The sequence below is a fragment of the Vigna unguiculata genome, chromosome 5, assembly GCF_037176805.1.
Source record: "Vigna unguiculata cultivar grain cowpea cultivar isolate G323 ecotype 2 chromosome 5, ASM3717680v1, whole genome shotgun sequence".
NCBI classification, from domain to species: domain Eukaryota; kingdom Viridiplantae; phylum Streptophyta; class Magnoliopsida; order Fabales; family Fabaceae; genus Vigna; species Vigna unguiculata.
The window spans coordinates 46,732,775-46,756,558 of record NC_140796.1 but is presented as its reverse complement, the minus strand read 5'-3'; the positions used below and the strand labels follow the sequence as shown (position 1 = coordinate 46,756,558).

Sequence of the window (23,784 nt, the reverse complement as noted above, 5' to 3'; positions counted from 1 at the left end):
TTAATTATGTCTATAATATACTATAATATAACTACCGTCTTCTTCCAGTAGGTAGGCTCTAAAAACTTTGTCTTTTTTTTCAAAGTACAGGGATTGGCTCTCATTTTTATATTCTTTATTGGCAAAGTATTTATGTTAAGATAATTTTAACATAATCACACACTAATAAAATTAATTAACTCAGTTGATTTAAAATGTTATACTTTCTCTCGTTTGATATATTGTTTTTATTCGATTCAAATCAGTTCAACAGCATCCTTAGAAACAATGACTGCATTCTTGAGATCTTTATTTTGGAGTGTGGAACTCCGTCACAGTTTTATCTTTAAAAAGTGTTTCAGAAGATGAAAAAATGAAGGGAGAAGTATCTAAACTACGCTTGATCTCGACTTCTAAACGATATGAGACTTTTTTGACGTACCAAATTATATACCGTACTACATAAAATGATTTAAGAAAAGACTATTAATTTGTTCAAAAGTGAGTTTTATAAGAATGAGACATAATGAAATAAGATTTAAAAAGAAAAAAGAAAGAATTATTTGTGATAGAGGTGTGGAGAGAAGAAGCCTAGAGTATTGTATATATTTTGGAGCATTATTTGGCATGTTGTCGATGAAGTATCAGATTGCACAGAGTAAGAATTTTGGCTGCTACCCATCTTAGTAATGTGTGAGATTGGATTTGTGTGATAAAAAAAGAAGAATGCATGCAAAGATTCTATAGGTCGTTCCAAGGTCTAAGTGGTTTCATATATAATGTTTGGTTGCATATATAATGCCTACCTTCGCGGCGACTCTTTCGCCAAAGCAAAAACAAAGCTTCATAAGAAAATGGTGTTAGAAAAATTATGACAGAGACAGAGACACAAAGAGAGAGAATAATGCCATGCTGTGTAGTGATCATAATTGATCACATGCCCATGTTTTGCGGAGTCTCAAAGTTAAAAAGTTTGCAACCATTTTGGCTATTAGTTCAAAAACTAGCTGTAGACATGGTGATATTACTCAGATGGTGCTTTCTCTGTTGCATCAGTTTTTCTACCTTTCTTAATTTATTACGAGTCAGAATCTCAAGAAATTCTGTCCCTGGAAAACATAATTTTCATTATGTGAATCAGAGACCAAATTTTCACTCACAACAACTCCATCTACCTTTTTTCTTCAGGTTAATTAATCCATAAATATTTTGTATATGCACAACTATTTTTTTTAATTTGTTAAAAATATTTGTAAAAAAAATACTCTTTTCTACTTTTTTTTAAGTCTTAATTAGCACGTACTTTTTCGTGAATAATTATTTTCTACAAAGTATAAAATTCGTAAGTATTACTTATAAAATTTATTGTGAAAAAATGTTTTATATAAAATATTTTGCAACAAAATTTGTAAGGTCCACAATTTTCCTTATTATTATACCCTAAATTCAAGGGACTGCCCCAACTCAGTTGGGCCTAAGGCTGGCCTATAAGGAGACAAAGATCTAATCTACCCTAACGGTTTAATTCTACTCACTTTGCAGAAATCGATCTCCTACCCTTCTTAGAGTAGTCGCAACCCTCTGCTAGGGTTTGATCTTCAGCCTCCGTCAAGTCCGCTCAAGTGTATTCTTGCCCCGCGTAAGTTACTCTCCGACTCATACCCCTCCCCCCTTAGTATATTTTCGTGTTTTCCCCAGCTAAGGTTCTGTAGCGAGCTTATCTTGTAATCTATTCCGTTGTTTTTCCAACTTCTAAGCATACTCCTAAAGTTGTTGTGTTCGTGTTTGCTGTCGAGGTCCTATACTAGCTTATTCAAGGTAAAGGAAGTTAGATTTTTGGGTTTTAAATTATTTTTGGCTTGATTAGAGTCTGTTGGGTGTTTGTATGAACTGTATGATTGCGATAAATATGAGAAATGTTTGGTATTGCTTTTTGGGTGTGAATATATGACTGTTGTAGAAAGGACAATGGCGAGATCTGTTGCTCTCACCCAAGCGAGACTGACTTGCCCAGGCGAGACTGACTCGCCCAGGCGAGACTTGCAGTAGCAGACTAGGGGTTTCACGAACTCTCGCTTAGGCGGAGAGCTCTGGTTTTGAGCGAGGCACTGTCTCGCTCAGGCGAGAGACGCTCACCTAAGCGAGAAGGCGTGGAAGCCTTGGGGTGCTGCTGTAGTTTAGCCCAGGCGAGGAACCTCACCTTTGGGCGAGGGGTTGTCTCGCTCAGGCGAGGGAGGGCTCGCCTAAGCGAGCCTGCGAAAGTCTTCCACCGCCTTGTCGTGAACTCGCCTAAGCGAGAGTCTATCGCCTAAGTGAGGGCACTCCTCTCGTCTGAGCAAGGGCTCTTGGCTTGAGCGAGATCTGCTGCAGGTTACATTGTTTTTCTTCACTTGGTTAATTGGACAGTTTGATTTATGATATACTCTATATAATGCATGAGGCCCGTGAAATAAAATGCATGGTATAATATGTGGTTATAAATTGGATAGATGTGATTGTGTGATATTGGCATGTGAAACAAATGAGATGGTTGGTAATCAAAGAGGCATGGTATTGTTATGAGATGAAGCCCTATACTCATGAATTGGGAATAACCAGTGGTATGGATTCAACATGTGTTATGAATGAGGATTGGTTACAGAGATTGGTATGAAATTATATGCATGATGAATATTCATTTATTGTTTGATTTTGATTGGTTTGTGGTCAGTGCATAATTCCTTAGAATCTTAGGCGAGACTTCAGGGTCATGCTTCAATGGTCGGGACGTAATTCCATGACCCCTGTTAGTGGGTGTTCATGGTGGTGCCACATCTGTATAATTTGGTAAGGATTCAAGGTAAGGTTGCATCCTGACACTCTAAGGAGTCAGTTAGTCTCACTTAGAGCGGACTGACTCTTGTGGTGAGAGTAGCAGGAGGCCTGAAACTCATTAAGGGCTAACATTGTGAGTGGGGGGATTGGAAACATTGTAACACTTGTAACACTTAGCTCGGGGTGAGCAGAGATATCCACCACAAGTGCAAGCATCCGCTAAATCCGACCTAATTATACATATCCGGATGAGTCGAGTCGAGTCTTAGTGTATTGATTTGAAAGTCATAACATGCTTGGATGACGTATGTATAGTTGACTGTGAAAGTGTATTTGATCGCATGATGAAACTATATTGTTGGGCTCTAGCTTACCCTTCTATTTGTTGTTGTATGTTTTGTGGTGTGGTCTTTTCTTTTGCAATGATCATCAACTTGTTGTTGATGTGAGCAGAGGTGAGAACTCCCCGTAATCATCAGGGTGATGGAGGTTCCACTGCATAATTGACTTGGACTGGATCTAAGTTTATTTGGGCTATGGCCCATGTATAGGGATGGCAACGGGGCGGGACGGGGACGGGTTTCGCTATCCCATACCCATCCCCGCAGAAAAAATTCATCCCCATACCCAAACCCAACGGGTATTAAACTTTTGTCTCATCCCCATCCCCACCGGATAACGGGTATAATCTCGTACCCATACCCGTACATGTGTTCTAACAACTTCAATATTAATTTTTATAAGAGAAAAAAATTACGGTAAAGAAAACATAATATTATCAAATATTCAATATTAGGAGGATGATTGTTTCTTCCATATCAAATATTTTGAAATAAATTATAATTGCCTACATTTTATATTACAATACCAAATAAAATTTCATGAGAACCAAAACATTTATTAAATTTGCAAACTACAACATTAATGAAACTTAGTTGATAAAATTAAAAAATATTTCAAAAAAATATAAAAGGAAAACAAATATTCAAATTAAAATATATTTTAAATGTTTGTTTACTTCAATTTTTTAAATTATAATGAATCTCTTTTTTATCTATAACAATATATAAAGGAGATTCTTCTTTTTGTGTCCACATTTCAAAATACCAAGTTTACCCTTTAAATATAATAATTTATTAAATTTTTAAAAATTGATCATTACTTTTATAAGTTTTTTATAAAATTGGCTATCTTTGCTTCTTCTCTTCTTCTTTATTTATCAATGGTTATTTTTTCATCTGTTCTGATATACTTCACTTTATTTTTAATAAATATAATTTTAGTTTATATATTAACTTAATAACATTTTAGTTTAAAAAATGCATACACATAGGCGCGATAACGCCTGTGTTTACGTTAGTACACTAATAAAAGTTATAATACATCACTTGATTAAAATGACACAAAGAACAAATAATAAAAACAATAATAAAATTTTGACATAGATTTTGTATCTTTTGAACTTCAATATATGTTGGATAGTGACAAAAAAATATTCATAGCAATTACATTAAATTTTTATATTGTAGTAAATAAAAGTTATTTATACAATTAAAGTGAAAAAATTACAGTATGATTGATAATGAGTTATAAAATAAATAAAAAATAGATAGAACATATCGAAATATTATTCTACATGATGAAAATGAACAATAAATAAAAATATTAAAAAACTAACAAATGTGTGTTTTAGAAATAATTTGAGAGACTATCGAAAGAAATCGCACAAAAAAAATCAAATATATAATTAAGGTATGATAAGATGAAAAATACCTTAGAGAACAAATTATTAAATTATGTTTGAAGTGGATAAAATTAAAAAGAAATATCATTAGTGCCCAAAAAATTTGTCACTAAATTACAAATAAATTAATAATTAAATTGGTCACTAAATCAAGTACCAATTTGATCATTGAATCGGTCACTAATTTAATCACTGATTCAGACAATAAATTAACTACTACCACCAATGACAAAAAATAGTGATTGATATGGGTTAATGACTAAATCAATCACTATTTCATGTTTTTCTTGTAGTGAATTATCATATATTATTCCTAAATATCATTATATATATATATATATATATATATATAATTTCAACCACTTCAAACATAATTTAAAATGAAAAAATTACAGTATGATTAATAATGAGTTATAAAATAAAAAATAATTAGATAGAATATATCGAAATATTATTTTACATGATGAAAATAAACAATAAATAAAAATATTAAAAAACTAACAAATGTGTGCTTAGAAATAATTTGAGAGATTATCGAAAGAAATCGCACAAAGAAAATCAAATGTATAATTAAGGTATGATAAGATGAAAAATACCTTAGAGAACTAAGAAAATTTTTCAAATATCAACATATATACTCAATAGTTGAAAAATAACGAAAATTATTTTAATGAAACAAAAGAGTTCTTCAAATTAAACAAAAATTAATAATAATAAGTAAAGAATTTTTTTTATATTACCTTAAATTGAGAGTATAAATATTCTCATGTGAAAGGAAAATATATAATAAATAAAAATATTAAAAAATAATAGAAATATTCAAATGTAAGGCATAAAAAAATTTTAATTAACATACATCATCTTAACATAATTACATAAAGGTTATGATAAGATAAAAAATATATTGGAGATGCGAATGAGTTTCATGACAAACCAAATAATTAAAAGAAATAAAAAATAGAAAGTATATATATATATATATATATATATATATATATATATATAGAGAGAGAGAGAGAGAGAGAGAGAGTTACTTAATTATGAATATTTTAATAATTTAAACGGAGACGGAGATATGGCGGGGACGGGTATTATGGCGGGGATATGTACATCCCCATACCCAATTGAAAAAGTCAGGGATTCCCCATACCCATACCCATACCCAGTCAATGCGGGGATTCCCCGTCAAAACGGGGACGGGTTCGGGCAATACCAACGGGGACGGGTTTATTTGTCATCTCTACCCATGTACTAGTATGTCTTTTAAATTTCTATTTGATTACTGTTGAATTGTAAATGGTATAGTTTTGGCATCGTGGTGTGCCTTGGATAATTGTAAGGAGTTATGTTTTAAAATAAAATCTCCAGTACTGCTATATTATTTTAACGTGACGCTTCCTTTAATTATGTTGATGGATTAAATGGGACATTACAAAATTGACAGCAATTTTTTATAAATTTTTTTCATAACAAAATTTATAAATATTTTTTACGAAAAAAAAAATTAAAATAAAATTGATAGGAAATATAAATTTTTTTTCATTTTGATTAAGATCTTTTCTTAACTATATTTTGTTTTTTCATTTCCAAAACCTTGTTTGAGAAAAACAAGTTTAATTGACAATTAATTCTTTTATAACATGTGCTAAAAAGTTAAATCAGTTTTTCTTACTGTGCATAACGTGTAAATGGATAAAAGTAATTCATGTATTCTACCGTAAATATATCTTTTGTTGATAAAAAATAAATAAAATGATTACACGTCTTTGTTTACTATAAAAGGAAGGTGTGAACATGTTATTAAAAAATTGAAGACTGAGAAATTTAGGATTTTTAACAATTATAAAAAACTTCGTTATTTGAACCTGTAAGAAAATGTCATATATGATATTATATCTACTTATATTTGTCTCGTTTTTATGTTTATACTATATCAAATATCTCAAAAATATACTCTAAATTTTAGAAAGAGACGGCATTTGTTTATTAAGCACTTTTCAATTATATATAAACTTTCAACGTTACAAAATTTTTTTTTAATTTAAGAAACAATGTGATTGGATTTCATTACTTTTTTAATATGCAGTAGCCTTGTTTATCACACTTTGAATTATTTTTTTTTTTTTTTTGATAATGCTAAGATCATAATAATATTTGAATAAAAAAGACAACAATTGGGCTATTATATTAACAAACGTTTTTCTTAAAGCGGAAATAAACATGTTAAAAGTAGGGATGGCAACGGGACGGGGCGGGAACAGGTTTCACTATCCCATACTCATCCTCGTAAAAAAAGTTCATCCCCATCCCCATACCCAAACCTAACGGGTATCAAACTTTTATCCAATCCCCATCCCCACCGGATAACGAGTATAATCTTGTACCCATACCCATACCCGTTTTCTTACTACTTTAATATTAATTTTAATTAATTTTTATAAAATAATAAAAAATTACGGTAAATGAAACATAATATTATCAAATATTCAATATTAGGAGTATGGTTATTTTTTCGATATCAAATACTTTGAAATAAATTATAATTGTTTACATTTTATATATTAGAATACCAAATAAAATTTAATGAGAACCAAAACATTTATTAAATTTGTAAACATTAATGAAACCTAGTTGATAAATTTTAAAAATATTTTTAAAAAAATATAAAAGGAAAAAAATTCTTAAAAAAATATAAAAGGAAAAAAATATTTAAATTAAAATATATTTTAAATGTTTGTTTACTTCAGTTTTTTAAATTATAATGAATCTATTTTTTATACACTAATAAAAGTTATAATACATCACTTGATTAAAATAACGCAAAGAACAAATAATAAATATAATAATAAAATTTTAACATAAATTTTGTATCTTTTAAACCACAATATATGTTGGATGGTGGTAAAAAAATATTCATGGCAATTACATTAAATTTTTATATTGTAGTAAATAAAAATTATTTATACAATTATAGTGAAAAAATTAAAGTATGATTGTAATGAGTTAGAAAATAAAAAATAATTAGATAAAATTTATCGAAATAGTATTCTACATGATGAAAATAAAGAAAAAATAAAAATATAAAAAAATTAACAAATGTGTGTCTTATAAACAATTTGGAGACTATTGGAAGGAATCACACAAATGAAAACAAATATATAATTAAAGGTATGATAAGATGAAAAATATCTTAGAGATCTAAGAAAAGTTTTCAAATATCAACATATATACTCAATGTTTGATAAAAAATGACGCAAAGAACAAATAATAAACATAATAAAATTTTATCATAGATATGGTATTTTTTAAACTTCAATATATGTTGGATGGTGATAAAAAAATATTCATGACAATTACATTAAATTTTTATATTGTAGTAAATAAAAATTATTTATACAATTATATTGAAAATATTAAAGTATGATTGTAATGAGTTAGAAAATAAAAAATAATTAGATAAAATTTATCGAAATAGTATTCTATATGATGAAAATAAACAAAAATAAAAATATTAAAAAATTAATAAATGTGTGTCTTATAAATAATTTGGAGATTATTGGAAGGAATTGCACAAAGAAAAACAAATGTATAATTAAGGATATAATAAGACGAAAAACATCTTAGAGATTTAAGAAAACTTTTCAAATATCAACATATATACTCAATGGTTGAGAAATAACAAAAATTATTTTAGCGAAACAAAAGAGTTCTTCAAATGAAACAAAAATTAATAATAATAAGTAAAGAATTTTTTTTTATATTACCTAGTAAATGAAATGTTTATGCTATTAAACACTTAAATTGAGAGTATTAAATATTCTCATGTGAAAGGAAAATATACAATAAAAAAAATATTAAAAAATAATAGAAATATTCAAATGTTAGACATAAATTTTTTTTAATTGACATACATCATTTTAACATAATTACATAAAGGTTGTGATAAAATAAAAAATATATTGGAGATGCGAAATGAGTTTCATGACAAACCAGATATTTAGAAGAAATAAAAAATAAAAATCATCCTCATTTAAATTATTAAAATATTTTCAATTAATTAAGTAACCCTATATATATAGGGTTACTTAATTAATTGCAAATATTTTAATAATTTAAATGAGGATCAGGATATGGCGGGGACGGGTATTATGGCGGGGATATATTCATCCTCATCCCCATCTCCATACCCAATTGAAAAAATCGGGGATTCCCCATATCCATATCTATACCCAGTCAATGCGGGGATTTCCTGTCAAAACGGGGACGGGTTCGGACAATACCCATAGGGACGGGTTTGTTTGCCATCTCTAGTTAAAAGTTAAGATCTGGAGTTTAGTTTAATATATATATATATATATATATATATATATATATATATAATACTATTTATCCTTCTACATATATTTTTTAAAATAATCATTACAAAAACTCTAACTTTTAATAATATATTATACCTAAATAACATTTCAACACTATTAGTCTATTTTAATTAAATATAAAAATGTGTTTAGAAGTATAAAATTAAATAATAATGACATAATGTTAGAAAAAAATTAACTCAAGAAAATATACATTGACAAATTTGTTAATTTGTATGATTTTTTTACATAGATTGTAGGAGAAACCAACCTGAAAAGTGTTTTCTTCGTCAAGTAACATATTACTCTTGATAAAACACTTTCTATGTTAGTTGTTGTCTCACAACTAACACTTTCTATGTTAGTTGTTGTCTCACAACTAAGTAAAAAAAAAAACATTCAATTGAAATTGAGAGTAGGGATTAAATAGTCATAAAAATATTTAGGTTAAATTATTCTTTTGATTCCAAATTTAGTTCAAATCTTTACACAAGTTCTTTCATATTTTGTTATGTCTCGGTTATGACTAAATTTTTAATTGATTCAATTAGATATTTTTAGTTAGATCCATACCAACGATATAAAAGACATATTTCGTGTCAGTTTATAATTTTTTTTAATATTTTTATTTAGTTATTTTTATTCTTTTTTTCACGTGTCAGGTTAATCTTGTGTCACATGACACTATCAGTATGATATGATAGTGTGTCACATGATACTATCAGTATGACGTGATAGTAACAATATTTAATGTCATGTGTCAGTATCAACGCAAATGTCATCGTCCTTTTCAAGATTGAGACCATATATATATATATATATATATATATATATATATATATATATATATATATATATATATATATATATATATATATATATATATTATTTTTATTCAATATTTCTAGATTTATGTTTAAATTAACTTTAACTAAACTAGGATTCCATTTAAATAAATTATTTTTAAACAAGTTTTTATTAATTAAAAATTTCTGATTTTAGACATAAAATATTTAGATATATGTTTTCAAAATGTTGAGAGTACAAGAACTAAGTATTTAGACCTACTATATTATTAATATATATTTTTTAAGATTAAATATAATTTATTGAAATAAAATCTAATAATACGTTAGTGTTAGTTTAAAAATAATTTAATAAATATTTAATAAAATTTCAGTATAACATTTATAAAAAAAAATAGTTTCGATTTAAAGAGGAAAACCATTTTTTCATTTAAAAAAATAAAAATAAAATTGAATTAAATAAAAAAATAAATATAAAAATTAAATTGAATATAAGACAATAACATTAACACTAATATATATGATATTGTGACTATTAACACTAATATATATGATATTGTTCTCGTCACGTGACATAATATTAATCTGATACGTAAAAAAGATAAATTTGAAAATAAAAATCAGAACAAAAAAATTATAAACTAGACATGTTTTTAACTTGATGGTACAATACTAATAAAAAAAATTAATTATATTAAATTTAAAAAAAAAAACTTAATTAAGACAGAAAAAAAATATATTTAAATTATTTCAACCTAAATTGGAACTAAAAAACTAATTTAACCAAAAAAGTTATTTTTTTTATTTGTAAAAGATATCGAAGAGTAGAGAGTGATGAACAATAGTATTAAATAAGTGTAAAAGTTTGTTCTGTGTCAAAGTGCTCTTTAAAAAGAGTGATGAACAATAGTATTAAATGATAGTTTGACACAAGCTTTAAAAACATACATTTGACACAGGTTTTAATGATATTATATTCAATAATTTAATTTTTATTTTTATTTAATGTCTTAATTTCATATTTTATTATTAAATAATTTTAAGCATTTAGTATTTTAATAATTTTAACATAAACTATGTATTATTTTGTAAATTATTTTAGAAGTTTCATTATTCACCAAGTTTTTGTTCAAATTGTAAATGCTACTTTTCAAATTGATTAATTTATAAGAACCGAAAAGAATCACATTGATTAATTTATAAGAACCGAAAAGAATTTTTTTATATTTTAATTCTTAGTTCAACTGACTTAAAAATTATTTCTTTATTTTTTTTACCGTTTGTTACGTTAGATAAAGCATTGATTAATATATATATATATATATATATATATATATATATATGAAAAAAAACTCCTTTTACATCTATTAGTGTAAACACAGGCGCTATCGCGCCTGCGTGTACGCATTTTTCGAATTATATTTATAATTGATGATATTGTAATGTTATTAAGTTAATGAACAAAATAAAAGTATATTTATAAAAATTAAAGTGAAATGTATGGAGAAAATATGAAAAAAATAATTGTTGATGAATAGTATGAGAAAAAAGAAAAAGGAGATAAATAAATAGTTTTATAAAAACTTGTAAAATTAACCGTTAATTTTTAAAATTTTAATAAATAATTAAATTGTAAAGGGTAAAATTGGAATTATGAAATGTGGACACAAAAGAGGGAATCCCCTTTATATATAGTTATAGATTAATGATTTAAAACGACGTAAAATAATTTTCCACATCATGTGACTAAGCATTGTAAAATAGATATTTTTTTCTGTTATTCATATTTATGTCAATTTTTAAAATGATGTAATTTCGTTCGAATAACTAACATAAAAATATTACTTTATACTTGTAATTCATTAAATTAAGTAGTATATCAATACATGATTTTGCTAAGTAACCTTTATATTTGAATACACTAGTTACTATTTTTTTTTCTTTTTTTGGATCAGCACACTAGTTACTATTGATTAACTAAACTAATCTACACACAAAAAAAAATGAATTAATTTTCTTATAATATAGTAGTTGTACTGAAAAGAAGATCCCTACAAATAACACGTCGCTATAATTTTGAAATATGTCACACTTAATTTGGAGCTACTAAGCCTTTTAATTTTCCGTTAATGCAGAATGAAGTTCCAAAAACTAGTGAACATTTTTGATGATGCAACGTCTAAGTACCACTAATCTAATCACACGACAAGTGTCGCATCATAATTTTTCAGATTTTATTTCTCTTAAAAAAATTCAAATCCAAATTTAGTGTCCATAAAAGTAAGAGTTTAATTTTAATCTTCGTAAAATGTATAGTTTCAGTTCTTTAAATTCAGAGTTTGATTCTATTCCTTAATCAATTTATTATCCTGTATGAGTTTTTTTTTTTTTTAATTTCTAATTCGTTTTTCTTGTCAACATATTTGAACATTATTCAAATAATTATTGTTAGAACAAAATGAAGCTAGTTGGTTCAACTAGATCAGTTGGAACAAGTTATTAGATTTGTTAAGCCCTCAGAGTCTTACAAAAAAAAAAATTTGTCTTTTTAAAAGAAACAACAAAAACTAACTTTTAGATAAGACTTAAATACAAACAAATTCTAACTACTTTCGTTTACAATTTAAAAAATATCCTCCGATTAAATGAGATATTATTTCAAATAAATTTATTTTGTTCTTGATGTCAAGTTTCAATTTTAAAAAAATGAAATTAATAGTTAAATGATTCTAACCAACTTTGTTAGTGTAAATATTACTAGTAAATTTTTCTTGTATTTAAGTTGAAGTATCTAATTGAACAATACTATCAAGTTGATTGGACTTTTTATTATAATTCAGAATTTCATTATTCTCACTTCTTATTTAATGATTACTTCTGAAAATGTTTATGGAAAAACACATTTTTGATGCATTTTTATTGGTATTCACTCTTTTGAACACATTTCTTCTGAAATTTTATTGATTAAAATTTAGAATTTTCAATAATGTTTAGCGCAGAATAAAGAGCATGCAACAAAGCGAGTGTATAACTATTCTGTTTGATTTTTTGTTTTTTTAAATAACAATGTAATGAAAGAGTAATGACATTTATACTTTTGAAGTTTTTGAAAGGTAAACAAGTTATAAAATCTGTCAAAAGAATAAAAATTAAAAAAGACATAAGAACTGGACCAAATTCACAAATTGAAAAAAAAAAATCTACCCTATGAGAAAATACACACCAAACAATTGGACACAAATTGTGAACACTGTTTTTCAAAATACTCACAAAAGCAAGCAAATTTTGCAAAGACACAAATCAGTATCAGAGTAACAATGGTGTAAATTACAATTGAGAAGGCAAAAACACAAGGAAATTGCAAAGAGAGAATAAAAATGATACGTGGTAACTTATTCTCAATAATAAGCAAACAAAATTTAACAAGTTCCTCATCATGATTGAGGTCCCTTTTCCAAATTCCGTGACTAATCTAGTGGATTAAGGTGAGGTGGGTGACTCGAGAGACTACAATAGTGTGCATTGTTATGTACAAACCAAATGCCTAACAAAGAATAGAATTATTGTATTGGCTTTTTGAGAACTCGTTCATCAATTCCTTAGTTGTAACCTAATGATAAAGGCCAAATTCATTTTAAGGTGAAACACAAAACAAGAAAATTTTCAAGTTCTAATGACAGGACCACTGTAAATCCCTCTCCGAATCACAAAGTCATCAGGTGGTTGAAATTCTTCCAACCAAGTAACATCAGACACTGTAACTCCATTCAACTGAAGATTGCCTGCAATTCAAATCAATGTTGGCAAAACATATGGTGTGGTTAACAAAACACAATATTTACAGGTAAAACTATTATCAATCATTTGGGACACGAGGCATAAATGAACCTGCTTAGGATATAAATAAGATCACCTGGAAGGTCTTTCCTCTGTGATTTTCGGAAGTAGGTGCAGTGTCTTCCATGTTCTGAAGAATAAGGTGGAGATAATACATCAAAGATTGCACAGGGAGTTACTGCCTTGAAAGTATGTATGTTCCCTCCAAGGGTAGGATAAAGAACTGTTGTGGGAGTTGGTGCTTTCATCTCGGTATCTTTCACAAGCTTTGCAGCTCTAGCTGCCAAGAACAAATTGGTTGAGGGCAAGAAAACCAAAATTATTAATGATTAATAATCCTTACCGATTCCCAAATGGGGTAAACTTTTATGAAAAAGAGAAACATGATAAATAAGACAATAAGGTAAATAACCTTTAATTTTCATAAGCAAAGAAGATAATGAAATAAAGAGCAAGTGCCTGATATACTGAATCAAACAACTTCGGGGGTGTTTGTTTTATGTCATCTTTTACTCCCAAGAATGATAAAAGATGAATAACATTGTTATGTCTTTGGGAGGTTTTGAAATATATGCCCGTGTATGTGTATTGTTGTAAATAGAGGATCAATAGGAAAAAAATATCCTCGCTATCTCCATATTGATTAGGAGAAAATATCTTTACAATCTTGTTATTCATTGAAATATATTACTATTTTCTTATTGTAGAGAGTTTGATTGTTACAAATAAAGATGATAAAAATGTAATGTTTGACCATTACCAATAAAATAACTTTATTTTCTTACATCGTTCAAATTGGTATCTATTAGGGTAAAGTGCAATAGACCCTTGATGATTTTGATTAAGTGTTGTTAGACAACGAAGTGCAAATATAACCCGACTCAATTGCAAAGCGCAACATAATAAAAATTACTTGTGTGACCTTTTATTTGCAGGTTGTTGAGCCAACCCATCTCATCACAGGTTCAACCTGAGTGAACCGAGTTCTAGGTGGACTGGGTCAACAATTAACCCATATTAAAATTTATAAAAAAAATTCAACCCAACCCGATCTGAATCCGTGATGAGCTAGATTGACTCACGGATTCCAACCTATTTTGATAACTCTACTTGAGAGAAGAAAATAGTAAACTGAGAACTGATAATTGTGGCAAGGGTTCTGACACTTTCAATAACCGTGCCTGTTGCTGTGTCAAGCGTATGGTAGTGATCTAAGATAACATGACTAGTGATCTTTTGCAAAGATTTGTTCATGTTTTGTTTACTGTTGTCAGCTTGATTGTGCACTATGTTTGTGACCAAAAGATCCTTCTGATATGCTAATCAGAAATGACTGAGCATCATACTCAACTATTGTTGCTCTGGAGGAATAGTCCAAATCCCCTGTGGGAATTGTTTTCACCAAAAATATATGGGTTCAAACCCAAAACCCAGATAGTCCTTCACAAGCACTGAAACCACCAGATCCAGCCATGATGGCTGATGCTGATGATATCTTGTAAGATAGCCCAGGTGCAAGGGGCATTTTATATTTTGGACTGGCAACAGCTAAACATATCAAAACTTTCAATTCAAGCTTAAATCTGTCAAATCTTATTGGCTTTTAAAATTGAACCATGCATGTGGTCATATCATAGTAAAAAACAGAAAAAAGAAGAAATAACCTCTCTAATAAAGGTTGGATGGTGAAGCAATGACGCTTCTTTATGTTCATTCAGTCATGCCAGTAGAGGATTTGCATGTAAAAAGATGTGCAGCATTGACGGTTTCAGAACTACTTTGGGCGGGAACAGCAGAGTTGCTAGGTTATCAAGTTGTGCATATGAACTTGATAACAAGCTTCCAGGACTACATGGGAAGAGTTTTTTTTTTTGTCTTTCTTGCAACAATCATATTGTTATGAAGCTGATTGTTGTATAGTTGAGTATCAAGTCAAACTTAAAGATGTACTAGAAAATAAATTCTGAACCCATGTCAACAGGTAACATTTTAAGTCCTGCACGTGTTTCAAGCAGTGGGATACTGCTGGGTTCTCCTCCAAGGAATCAGAGTCAGTTTACAAAGACTCCCAAATTAGTGAGACATTTTTAATTCTTTATTTGTATACATGAAATCCTTAATTCTTAATCATGGAGTCTTGATTTTTATGTATTACGTTTTGTAAATATATACAAAAAGTTAAAAAATCAATTTTTTATTTTCTTATTTTAAAAGTAATTATTTTCAAATTTTGATAACTTGTCTCATTTAATTTAACCCACCAACTCATGTATTAATTTAGTCAAATAATTTTAAAATTACATCTCAAGTGAGTCGAACGACTCATTTATAAGGTGGGTTAATGTAGGTCAAGCATAAAAAGCGGGGTTGACTAGTTTTGCCAGCTATAGACCAAGACACAATTACATCACTGCAACACCTCTTTCAATAATTTTAAGATTTTATTAGTCCCATTCAAAATATTCATATCAACTTTTAATAGAAGTCAGAATTCAAGATCTATTTAAAATGTTGAGGAGAAAGTTTGTTTCAAGCAAAGCAGAAATGATAAGGACAAAGGTGTCACAGGCTATAGCTTCACTTTATTTTATAATCATGATGAAACATATTTAAGCATTTTAAGGGACTAATGTAGGTAATTTTGTAATTTTGAGTTAACTATGATACTCAAGGATTTAAGTTTCGTCATGATACTATATATTAGGGATAAACATGACTACATATGTTTGTCATAAATGTATCGTCGTATTTATCTCTTATACTATATAAGTTAGAAAAATTATAGAACACTGTTTTATTTCTTTATTAGTCAATCAAGCTCTTATGTGTCCACTAAATGCCTTGCTATATAAGTAAAGCATGCTACAATGAGATTTTCCTAGCTTTGAGGAGAATTTAGACTTTATTCCTATGCCAGAACCATATCTATCCCCTCTCTGATTCCTTTAGCAAATCCATCCTACATCAAGGAGCGTTTGAGCATAATATTGAATTCCTTGTAGCTTTATCAGTAGGTAATTATATATATCCCTGGACCTTGGTCCTCTCTTGACCAATGAGACAACATTGGAATAACTTTTAGTTTTCCTCAATTAGAATACATACTTTACTTTGTAATAACATGTATGTACTTCATGACAAGATACAAATAGTTCCCACAAGAAACATTATCTTAATCCAAAATCGCACAAACTCACCTGTCTAAACTTGAATAGCATATTCTTAGGCTTCTGTTACAGATATAAGGTTCCACACCGACCCCAGTAACACATTGATCACTAAATTTGGGCATATAAGTATATAAGACAAACTCAATCACACCTTTTCTAATAAAGAAACCTTAGGATGAAGTACTCTACCAGACAAAGAAAACCTAAAATGCGTGCCTCTTGATTGCTAAATGTGGGTATATAAGACAGACAAACACAATTGAAAAGTTCAGTTATAACAGAACTAAAGTTGACGTTACACTAACCCAAGAAGAAAACGTAAATCCATGCTTGTAACATGGGAATTCTTCTATTATTCCATGTTCAGTTGATCAGCTTTATTGTTACATGATGGGAAATGCCTTTTCTCACCAGGGAGGAATAGGTCGAGAATCCAACAACAAACAGAATTTTTCCCTTTTTGATTCCGATTTTCCACTGTTTTACATTTACCAAACATTCAATCTGCCAGTTTATAATTTCTAGACAATTTTAGCTCTGCAATCATATGCTTTTAATAGTTTAGTTTTAACTGAGACCGAGCACTAACATTAACAAGTTAGATATCATCTGTTAACTTTTAAAAGACAGGTCCTGGCTTTTTCCTTTCAGTTTGATGAGAGCACAAACTATTTTGGAGGATGATGACATGGTACCATCTTGCCCTACCTCACTAATGATGACGCGATGACAGAACAACCACATAGAAGGGAGCAACACATTCAATGCTTGATGTATTCACAGGCAGATACACTGGACAAAAAACTGCGTTGCAACAAAAAATATGCAAAGCCATAAAGAACAAACCTTCAGACGGATCAGTTGGACCAGGGAAATCAATCCAATCATAGGATTGAACATGCACTGAACCATATAAGAGCTTGCTTAAGACTGTCATTCCAGGATGATTATGGAGAGGAATAACAGAAGATGGGGGCATACAAAAAATTCCTATCTGATGAAAATAAAAGATATTAATCAAAATTTTGTAGCTATGCTCAAGAAATAGTGTATAAAAATTGCTGACTAAATGGTGGAGTTCGGAGAATTAAAACTAACAGAGAAGCTGTCATCTTCATACAAATGCAGGTATTTGATTGGTGGTGGCTGTTGATGGTTCCCATTACATTCAGGCATTTGACCAGACCAATTACGAACCACTTGTGCCTCCTGTTCAAGACCTACATCAGATGGCTTGATTTTTTCTGAAACATTAAATTAATGGTTATTACAAAAATCTTAGTTAGACATCAAAACTATAACATAACAAGATATGTAGAAAATCAAAAGGGAACAAAATGTGAGATACAAATTTGTGTGTGATATATGAATGTATTTTAAAAGACCTAGAACAGAACCAAAGATCACAGAAAGACAATTGAAATGTTACACTAGTATTCACAGCTACAAAAGCACACATGTATAGCCTCTAGAGCAGATTATATAATCACAATCTCTAACATTAAGTAGGAGTCACAATCACATGCTTGCAAAGATTTTTGGTCAGGGTCAAAATCAGGTCACAACATCACACTAACATAGTGCAGTCTGGGTATATTGGATCTATTATCTATCTTTTAAAGCACCTGGTTGATTGTTGAGATATAACAATGGATACCAGCAGCAAGTGTAACAAGATGAGCACTAAAAAATCATATTTCAAAAGGTAGAAATCTTTTAATGTGCATTACCATACTGATAAACAAGAATATTATATTAATAAATGACAAATAGAAATCTAGTTAACAGCAGAAACTTCAAAACAACATGAATCCTTATTAATCTAAATTAATCCTAAAATGTAAACAGAGAACAGTCGACCTTTTTCCTCTCTTCAAAAGAAGAGAACTGTGTTAGGCCTCTTATAAGTAAGCACTATAAGAGGAGGAGAAACCAGAAATAAAGATTTTGTAGGGTCTATAGTAAATAGGACAGTTACTGTAATAGTTTTTGACAGTTCTGCAATCAGTTTGACAGTTTTTCAATATTTTATTAGGGCCAAGCATTACTGCCTGGCAGTTATGACAACAGCAATAAATAGAGAAAGGGATGGAGAAAGGCAGATTAGACTGAAGAGAAAATCCGGAAAGGGAGAGACCAAGCTCTCAATAACTTGGAAGATACGTATTGTCCCAAGTGTTGTTCTATTTCAGTTTAAGTGTTCTGTGTAATGAGGTAAGTTATAGACCAGATCTTGCGACAGTAATTTAATACAATTTCTATACCAGTTGGTTTCTATCAACTGGTGTTCTGTGTAATTTGGTAAATTAGACTAGATCTTGCGACAGTAATTTAATAAAATTTGTATACCAGTTGGTTTCTATAAAATTGGTTCATCCAAAAGTGTGGAGAGAACATTGTAAGTTTATTCAATTCTTAAGAGAAATATAAACAAGATAATGACAAAATTGTCATTAAAAAGCCTCAGTTTTTCATCCTTTGTTCCCTCTAATCCTGCTGTGTCAAGACTACTTTGACAAGTCTTTTGATTTTTGTTTTTGTTCACTCTCACAATCCTTAATGCAGTAAATTAGATATTAGAATTCTTAAATCTGTATTTATTGATTATCCCCTTAATTAAAAAGGTTACAAACGGTATCACCCTAAGTGTTGTTGTGTCTTTATCACATGAATGTGACCTTTCATGAAACAAAAATCGTTTTTCTCAATCCTATGATTTAGGGGAGAAAACACTTGAAGCGAAGGAGCTCTCCTTCCCATCATTACCGTATATATCTTTGTAGGATGCTCAAGATCCAAATGATGAAGTCGCCAATGAGATCGAACCAACCCAAAGTGAGGAAGAAGACAAATTCTTTGGCAAAAATATCAAAGAAGGCAACCTACTTCCATTCCAGAGCAAGAAGAGTTATCTGATTCAAAGGTGAGGAGCTCTGAAAGTAATAGTGAGGAGGTAAGCGTTACGGAGAATTTAGCTATTGCACTAGAAAGGGAAAAAGATCATGTTAAATATCCTATTTCTCAACATGCCTGCCCTGAAAATCTCTCAAATACTTATTGAAGCTTTATTGTCGTCGATAATCCCATAGAAACTCCTACCTCGATTCAAGAAGCTATGAGAAGTGAACATTGAACTCAAACCATGAGGAGGAGATGAATGCATTAGAAAGAAACCTTGTTGACAAACCGACAAAAAGACCATAGAATGCAAATGGATATTTACTCTGAAATATAAGATAAATGGGTCAATGGATAGGTATAAAGCTAGATTGGTTGCAAAGGGGTACACCCAAACTTATGGAATTGAGCATGAGAAGACTTTTTCTCCTTACAATTCAAGTAGTTCCTGCTCTAGCAACTCATTTTGAATGGGATTTACACTAGTTGAATGTTAAAAATGTTTTTCTTTATGGAGCTTTAGAAGAAGAACTGTACATGAAAATTCTTCTCAAATTTGAAACTCTCAATGGAAGCCAAGAGTATGGTTTGGGGGATTTAAAAAAGCATTAGTTTCCTCAGAATATAAGTGAAGCCAAGGTGATCATACTTTATTCATAAAGCACTCCATTATAGATAAACTTATGCTATTGCTGGTATTGCACAAGATGATGAACAAAGAGATTGACTTTAAAGAAAAAATTGGCAGCCCTTGTACTTGATCTCCTCGAAGAAACAAGTAAGCAGGGATGTAGAATCTCAGAATTTCCTATTGAACAAAATCATAGAATTGGAAGTGAAGAGAGTTCTCTTGTTGAAAAAACTCAATATTATGCAGTTAGAGTGGTAGGTCAGTTTATGCATGATATGATAGAAAGCCACGTGCAAGCCAAGCCCAGGAAAAAGGCTGCTCTTCAAGATAGAAGACACTTTGATCCTACTGAGGTAGACTACGTAGGTTTTGTTGTTGACAAAAAATATCTACGTATGGGTACTATATGTTTCTGGGAGAAAGTCAAGTGACTTGGAGAAGCAAAAAACATGATAGAATATCTCGTTTGGTGTAGAAGATGAATTTTGAGCTCCTGCTCAAGGTGTGTGGGAAGGACTTTGGATCAAAATCACACTTGATGCCACTAAAATAAATGTTGACAATTGTACTCTGATAACAAGTCAGCATAATTCAGTCCAACATAATAAAACCCAACATATTGAAATTGTCAAACACTTTATCAAAGATAACATATATTTTCACTCAAGGAATTTTTCAACTCAGATTACAGGATGTTATAGACAAGTTGGGAATGATTGATATTCATGCGCCAGAGGCAGAGTGTTGTACACAAAAGATTATTAAGATAAAAAGAATTCAATATCTCCACATTTACGAAAAAGTACATCAGACTCTTCCAATTCATTTGAGTATATTTTTATTTCCTTATTTTAAAGATTTTGATTATAACAAACAGAGAGATGAGAAAGTAATTGGCATCATTGTAAAATATTTTTTTATTTTCTTATATAGTTTAAGATATACAAAATACAAAATATATATATATATATAGGGAGAGAGATAGAGAGAGAGAGAGAGAAATAACTGACAGTCAAAATCCAACAACGAAAACAAACAACATACCTAACTTCTCGCGAACTTTTGTAACAGCTTCTTCAGAGACAGGTCCATCTGGCGAAAAGGAAGCCTTGCACAGCCTATAAAGTCTCTGTATATAATATGGCATCTTGTAAAGGTGTGATCGGTTAATCTACTGATAACACCTTGCAAGCAGCTTATCGATTGCAATAGGAGCTGGATATACAATTAGATAATAACTGTATTTTAGTCTCAAACCAACTGTAATGAATCTGAATAGCTGCAGATGATCCCTCACAGCAAATCTAATTATAGGCCTATTGAACAACAAAAGAGCGACACCACAGCCAAAAAATAAATGAGTTTCGCTTCATAGACAACACAACAAGTCTAATAGCAAACCACTTTACGATCTAAATATACAACTAGGGCAGCATATGATTCATCCAAAAACACTGAGATTCAACTGTATTCTGCTCTATGGTTTCCCCAAATAAACATCCAAAGAACCTAAAACCTCCATTTTTCACATACAAATCAACTAACCCCACAAGCTTTGCATAGACTAAAAAACAAAACCCTACATTATTTCTTCATTTCCACTCATCAAAACAGCACTTCACAATCGAATGCGACGTTTCAATAATAAAACGCCCATTTTTTCCATAGCATACACTGTTAAATCAGGGGAATCTTTGGCAGAACAGCGAACAAAAAATGGAAAATTAGAGAGAGACCCAGTAACAAATACGAGCTGAAAAGGCGTAAAAAATAAGTCTTGGATGAGAACCACTAATGGAGCACCAGATTCCGATTTTAGAAACGGGATAAAAAGCAAAAAAAAACAAAAACATGGATGAAGGTTGCGGAAACGGAAGCGAACCTGGGAAAACCATGGAGAAGAAGGTTTAGGGGTAGGGTGCAGAAGCGGATGAAGAATGAGGAAGCTGAAGTATGGAAGAATGGGTACAAAAGAAAGTAAAAAAAACGATGAAGGGAAAAAGAGTTAAAGAAGGTTAAAAAAATGAAGAAACGCTATTAATTAAAGAGGCCCAAGGAAGATCTTCAACACGTCATCATCACGCACTGTTTTTATTTATTTTCCGTTTTTAATTTCGTCGAGAAGCAATCAGGTTTTAAACTAATGTTTACAAAACATGAAGTTTTTTTTTTTTTTTGTTAGACAAAAGAAAGTGTTAAAACTAGAAAAGCACTCACTGCATTGCTACCAAAACACTTATAACATTTAAGAAAAAAATTACATAAAAAATTATAGTGTGTAGTTTTGCTTAGTCACACTTTCTCGACACAACTAGTTATTGAGTTTCAGAACATCTCTAGTAATGTAATCTATTTTGGGTTCTTAATGCAAATTTGTGTGGTCCTCTTACATAAATGCTATCTTTTCTTTTTGTCCTAAAAGAAACCTAAATTGGATTTTTATTTTTGTTGATCTCTTCATTTTCTTACTTGTGCTTGATTAAGAATAACAAGTTATTCTTTAAGAATTGAGTATAAAAAAATAAGAGCATTTAAGAACCGTTTTGGGAGATGATTTTAAAAGAATCTCTATAAGGGTTTACTTTTTATTGAGATTTTAGTTCATAAAAAATATCAAATTACTATTTTCTTATTCGTATACGAAGTTAAAGTTTTGAAAAAAAAAATTATATAGGATCGTTTTTTTTTATTGAAGTATAATGTCTTCATTTATAAGTATTTGGAAATAAAATATAAAAAATATACATGGTTTTGATTTGATTTAGTTAGAAAGTAGGATATAAATTCAACAAACAAAATTAATTTAGCTTATAATATTTTTATTATTCTATTTTTTCATGTATTAAATATATTTTTTATCCTCAAACTATTAACTAAATTATACTTATATTTTCCTATATTTTATAAAAAGAATATAAAAGGTCTTGTACTAAAAATGACAACTAAGGGGCTTTTTTGTAAAAAGGGGTCACTTTGACCAAAAATTTGTAAAATAGGGTCGTTTGAATTTGTTTTTGTAAAATAGGATCAAGTCGTCGTGGTGGAAGACGACATTAAAGGTGAAGTCGTCTTCCACCGTACCGGTTTCTTTTTTTTTTTTCAAAAAGTAAAACCGTGCTCTCAGAAGCCGGTTTCTATATATTTTAAAAGTGAAGTCGTCCTTGGACCTGACGACTTCACTTTTTAGGTTTTTTTTTTTTTTACACATTCAGCTTTATATATATATATATATATATATATATATATATATATATATATATATTTAATTATATATTATTTAGTTTTTGTTAAATATTTATTTAAGTAAAAATATGAAAAAAAGTTTTAAAAAAATTCTAAAATACTTAATCGTTAAACCTTAATACAAAATTAAGAAGATAAAATGATACAAATTAAAAAAATATTAAAAAATCCTTCGATAATTATATTTGAATATTTAATTTGTTAATGTTTATTTTATTTGTGGTTTAGTTAGTCTACTAACTATCAAGTATCATTTAATAAAATACTAAATTTATAAAATCAAACGAAGAAGTAGAGAACGTTT

The 23,784-nt window shown here is 29.4% G+C and overlaps 1 protein-coding gene across 2 annotated transcripts; it reads right to left on the bottom strand.

Annotated features, from left to right (window-relative positions):
- Window positions 1-13,073: 13,073 nt before the first annotated feature.
- Window positions 13,074-22,266, bottom strand: LOC114185831 (plant cysteine oxidase 4-like). Of its 2 annotated transcripts, none has more exons than XM_028073764.2 (6): window positions 22,120-22,266; window positions 21,282-21,553; window positions 17,807-17,952; window positions 17,555-17,702; window positions 13,615-13,818; window positions 13,074-13,483 (listed from the first exon to the last, which is right to left on the bottom strand). In XM_028073764.2, exons 2-6 carry the CDS (start codon window positions 21,382-21,384, stop codon window positions 13,365-13,367), a joined length of 720 nt encoding a protein of 239 aa, XP_027929565.1. In that variant the 5' UTR covers window positions 21,385-21,553; window positions 22,120-22,266; the 3' UTR covers window positions 13,074-13,364. The 2 variants fall into 2 exon arrangements, with proteins under 2 accessions (XP_027929565.1, XP_027929566.1); XM_028073765.2 differs by having other exon boundaries at window positions 21,282-21,452; window positions 22,120-22,264.
- Window positions 22,267-23,784: the final 1,518 nt, after the last annotated feature.

What these genes read in the sequence shown, in the direction of transcription:
- LOC114185831 (XM_028073764.2), bottom strand. Translation starts at nt 21,384, where the DNA reads ATGCCATATTATATACAGAGACTTTATAGGCTGTGCAAGGCTTCCTTT. An exon ending in TCCAACTGATCCGTCTGAAG is followed by an intron (nt 13,819 to 17,554) that starts GTTTGTTCTTTA and finishes TGTTCTTGGCAG; the next exon opens with CTAGAGCTGCAAAGCTTGTG. An exon ending in ACAGAGGAAAGACCTTCCAG is followed by an intron (nt 13,484 to 13,614) that starts GTGATCTTATTT and finishes TTTGAATTGCAG; the next exon opens with GCAATCTTCAGTTGAATGGA.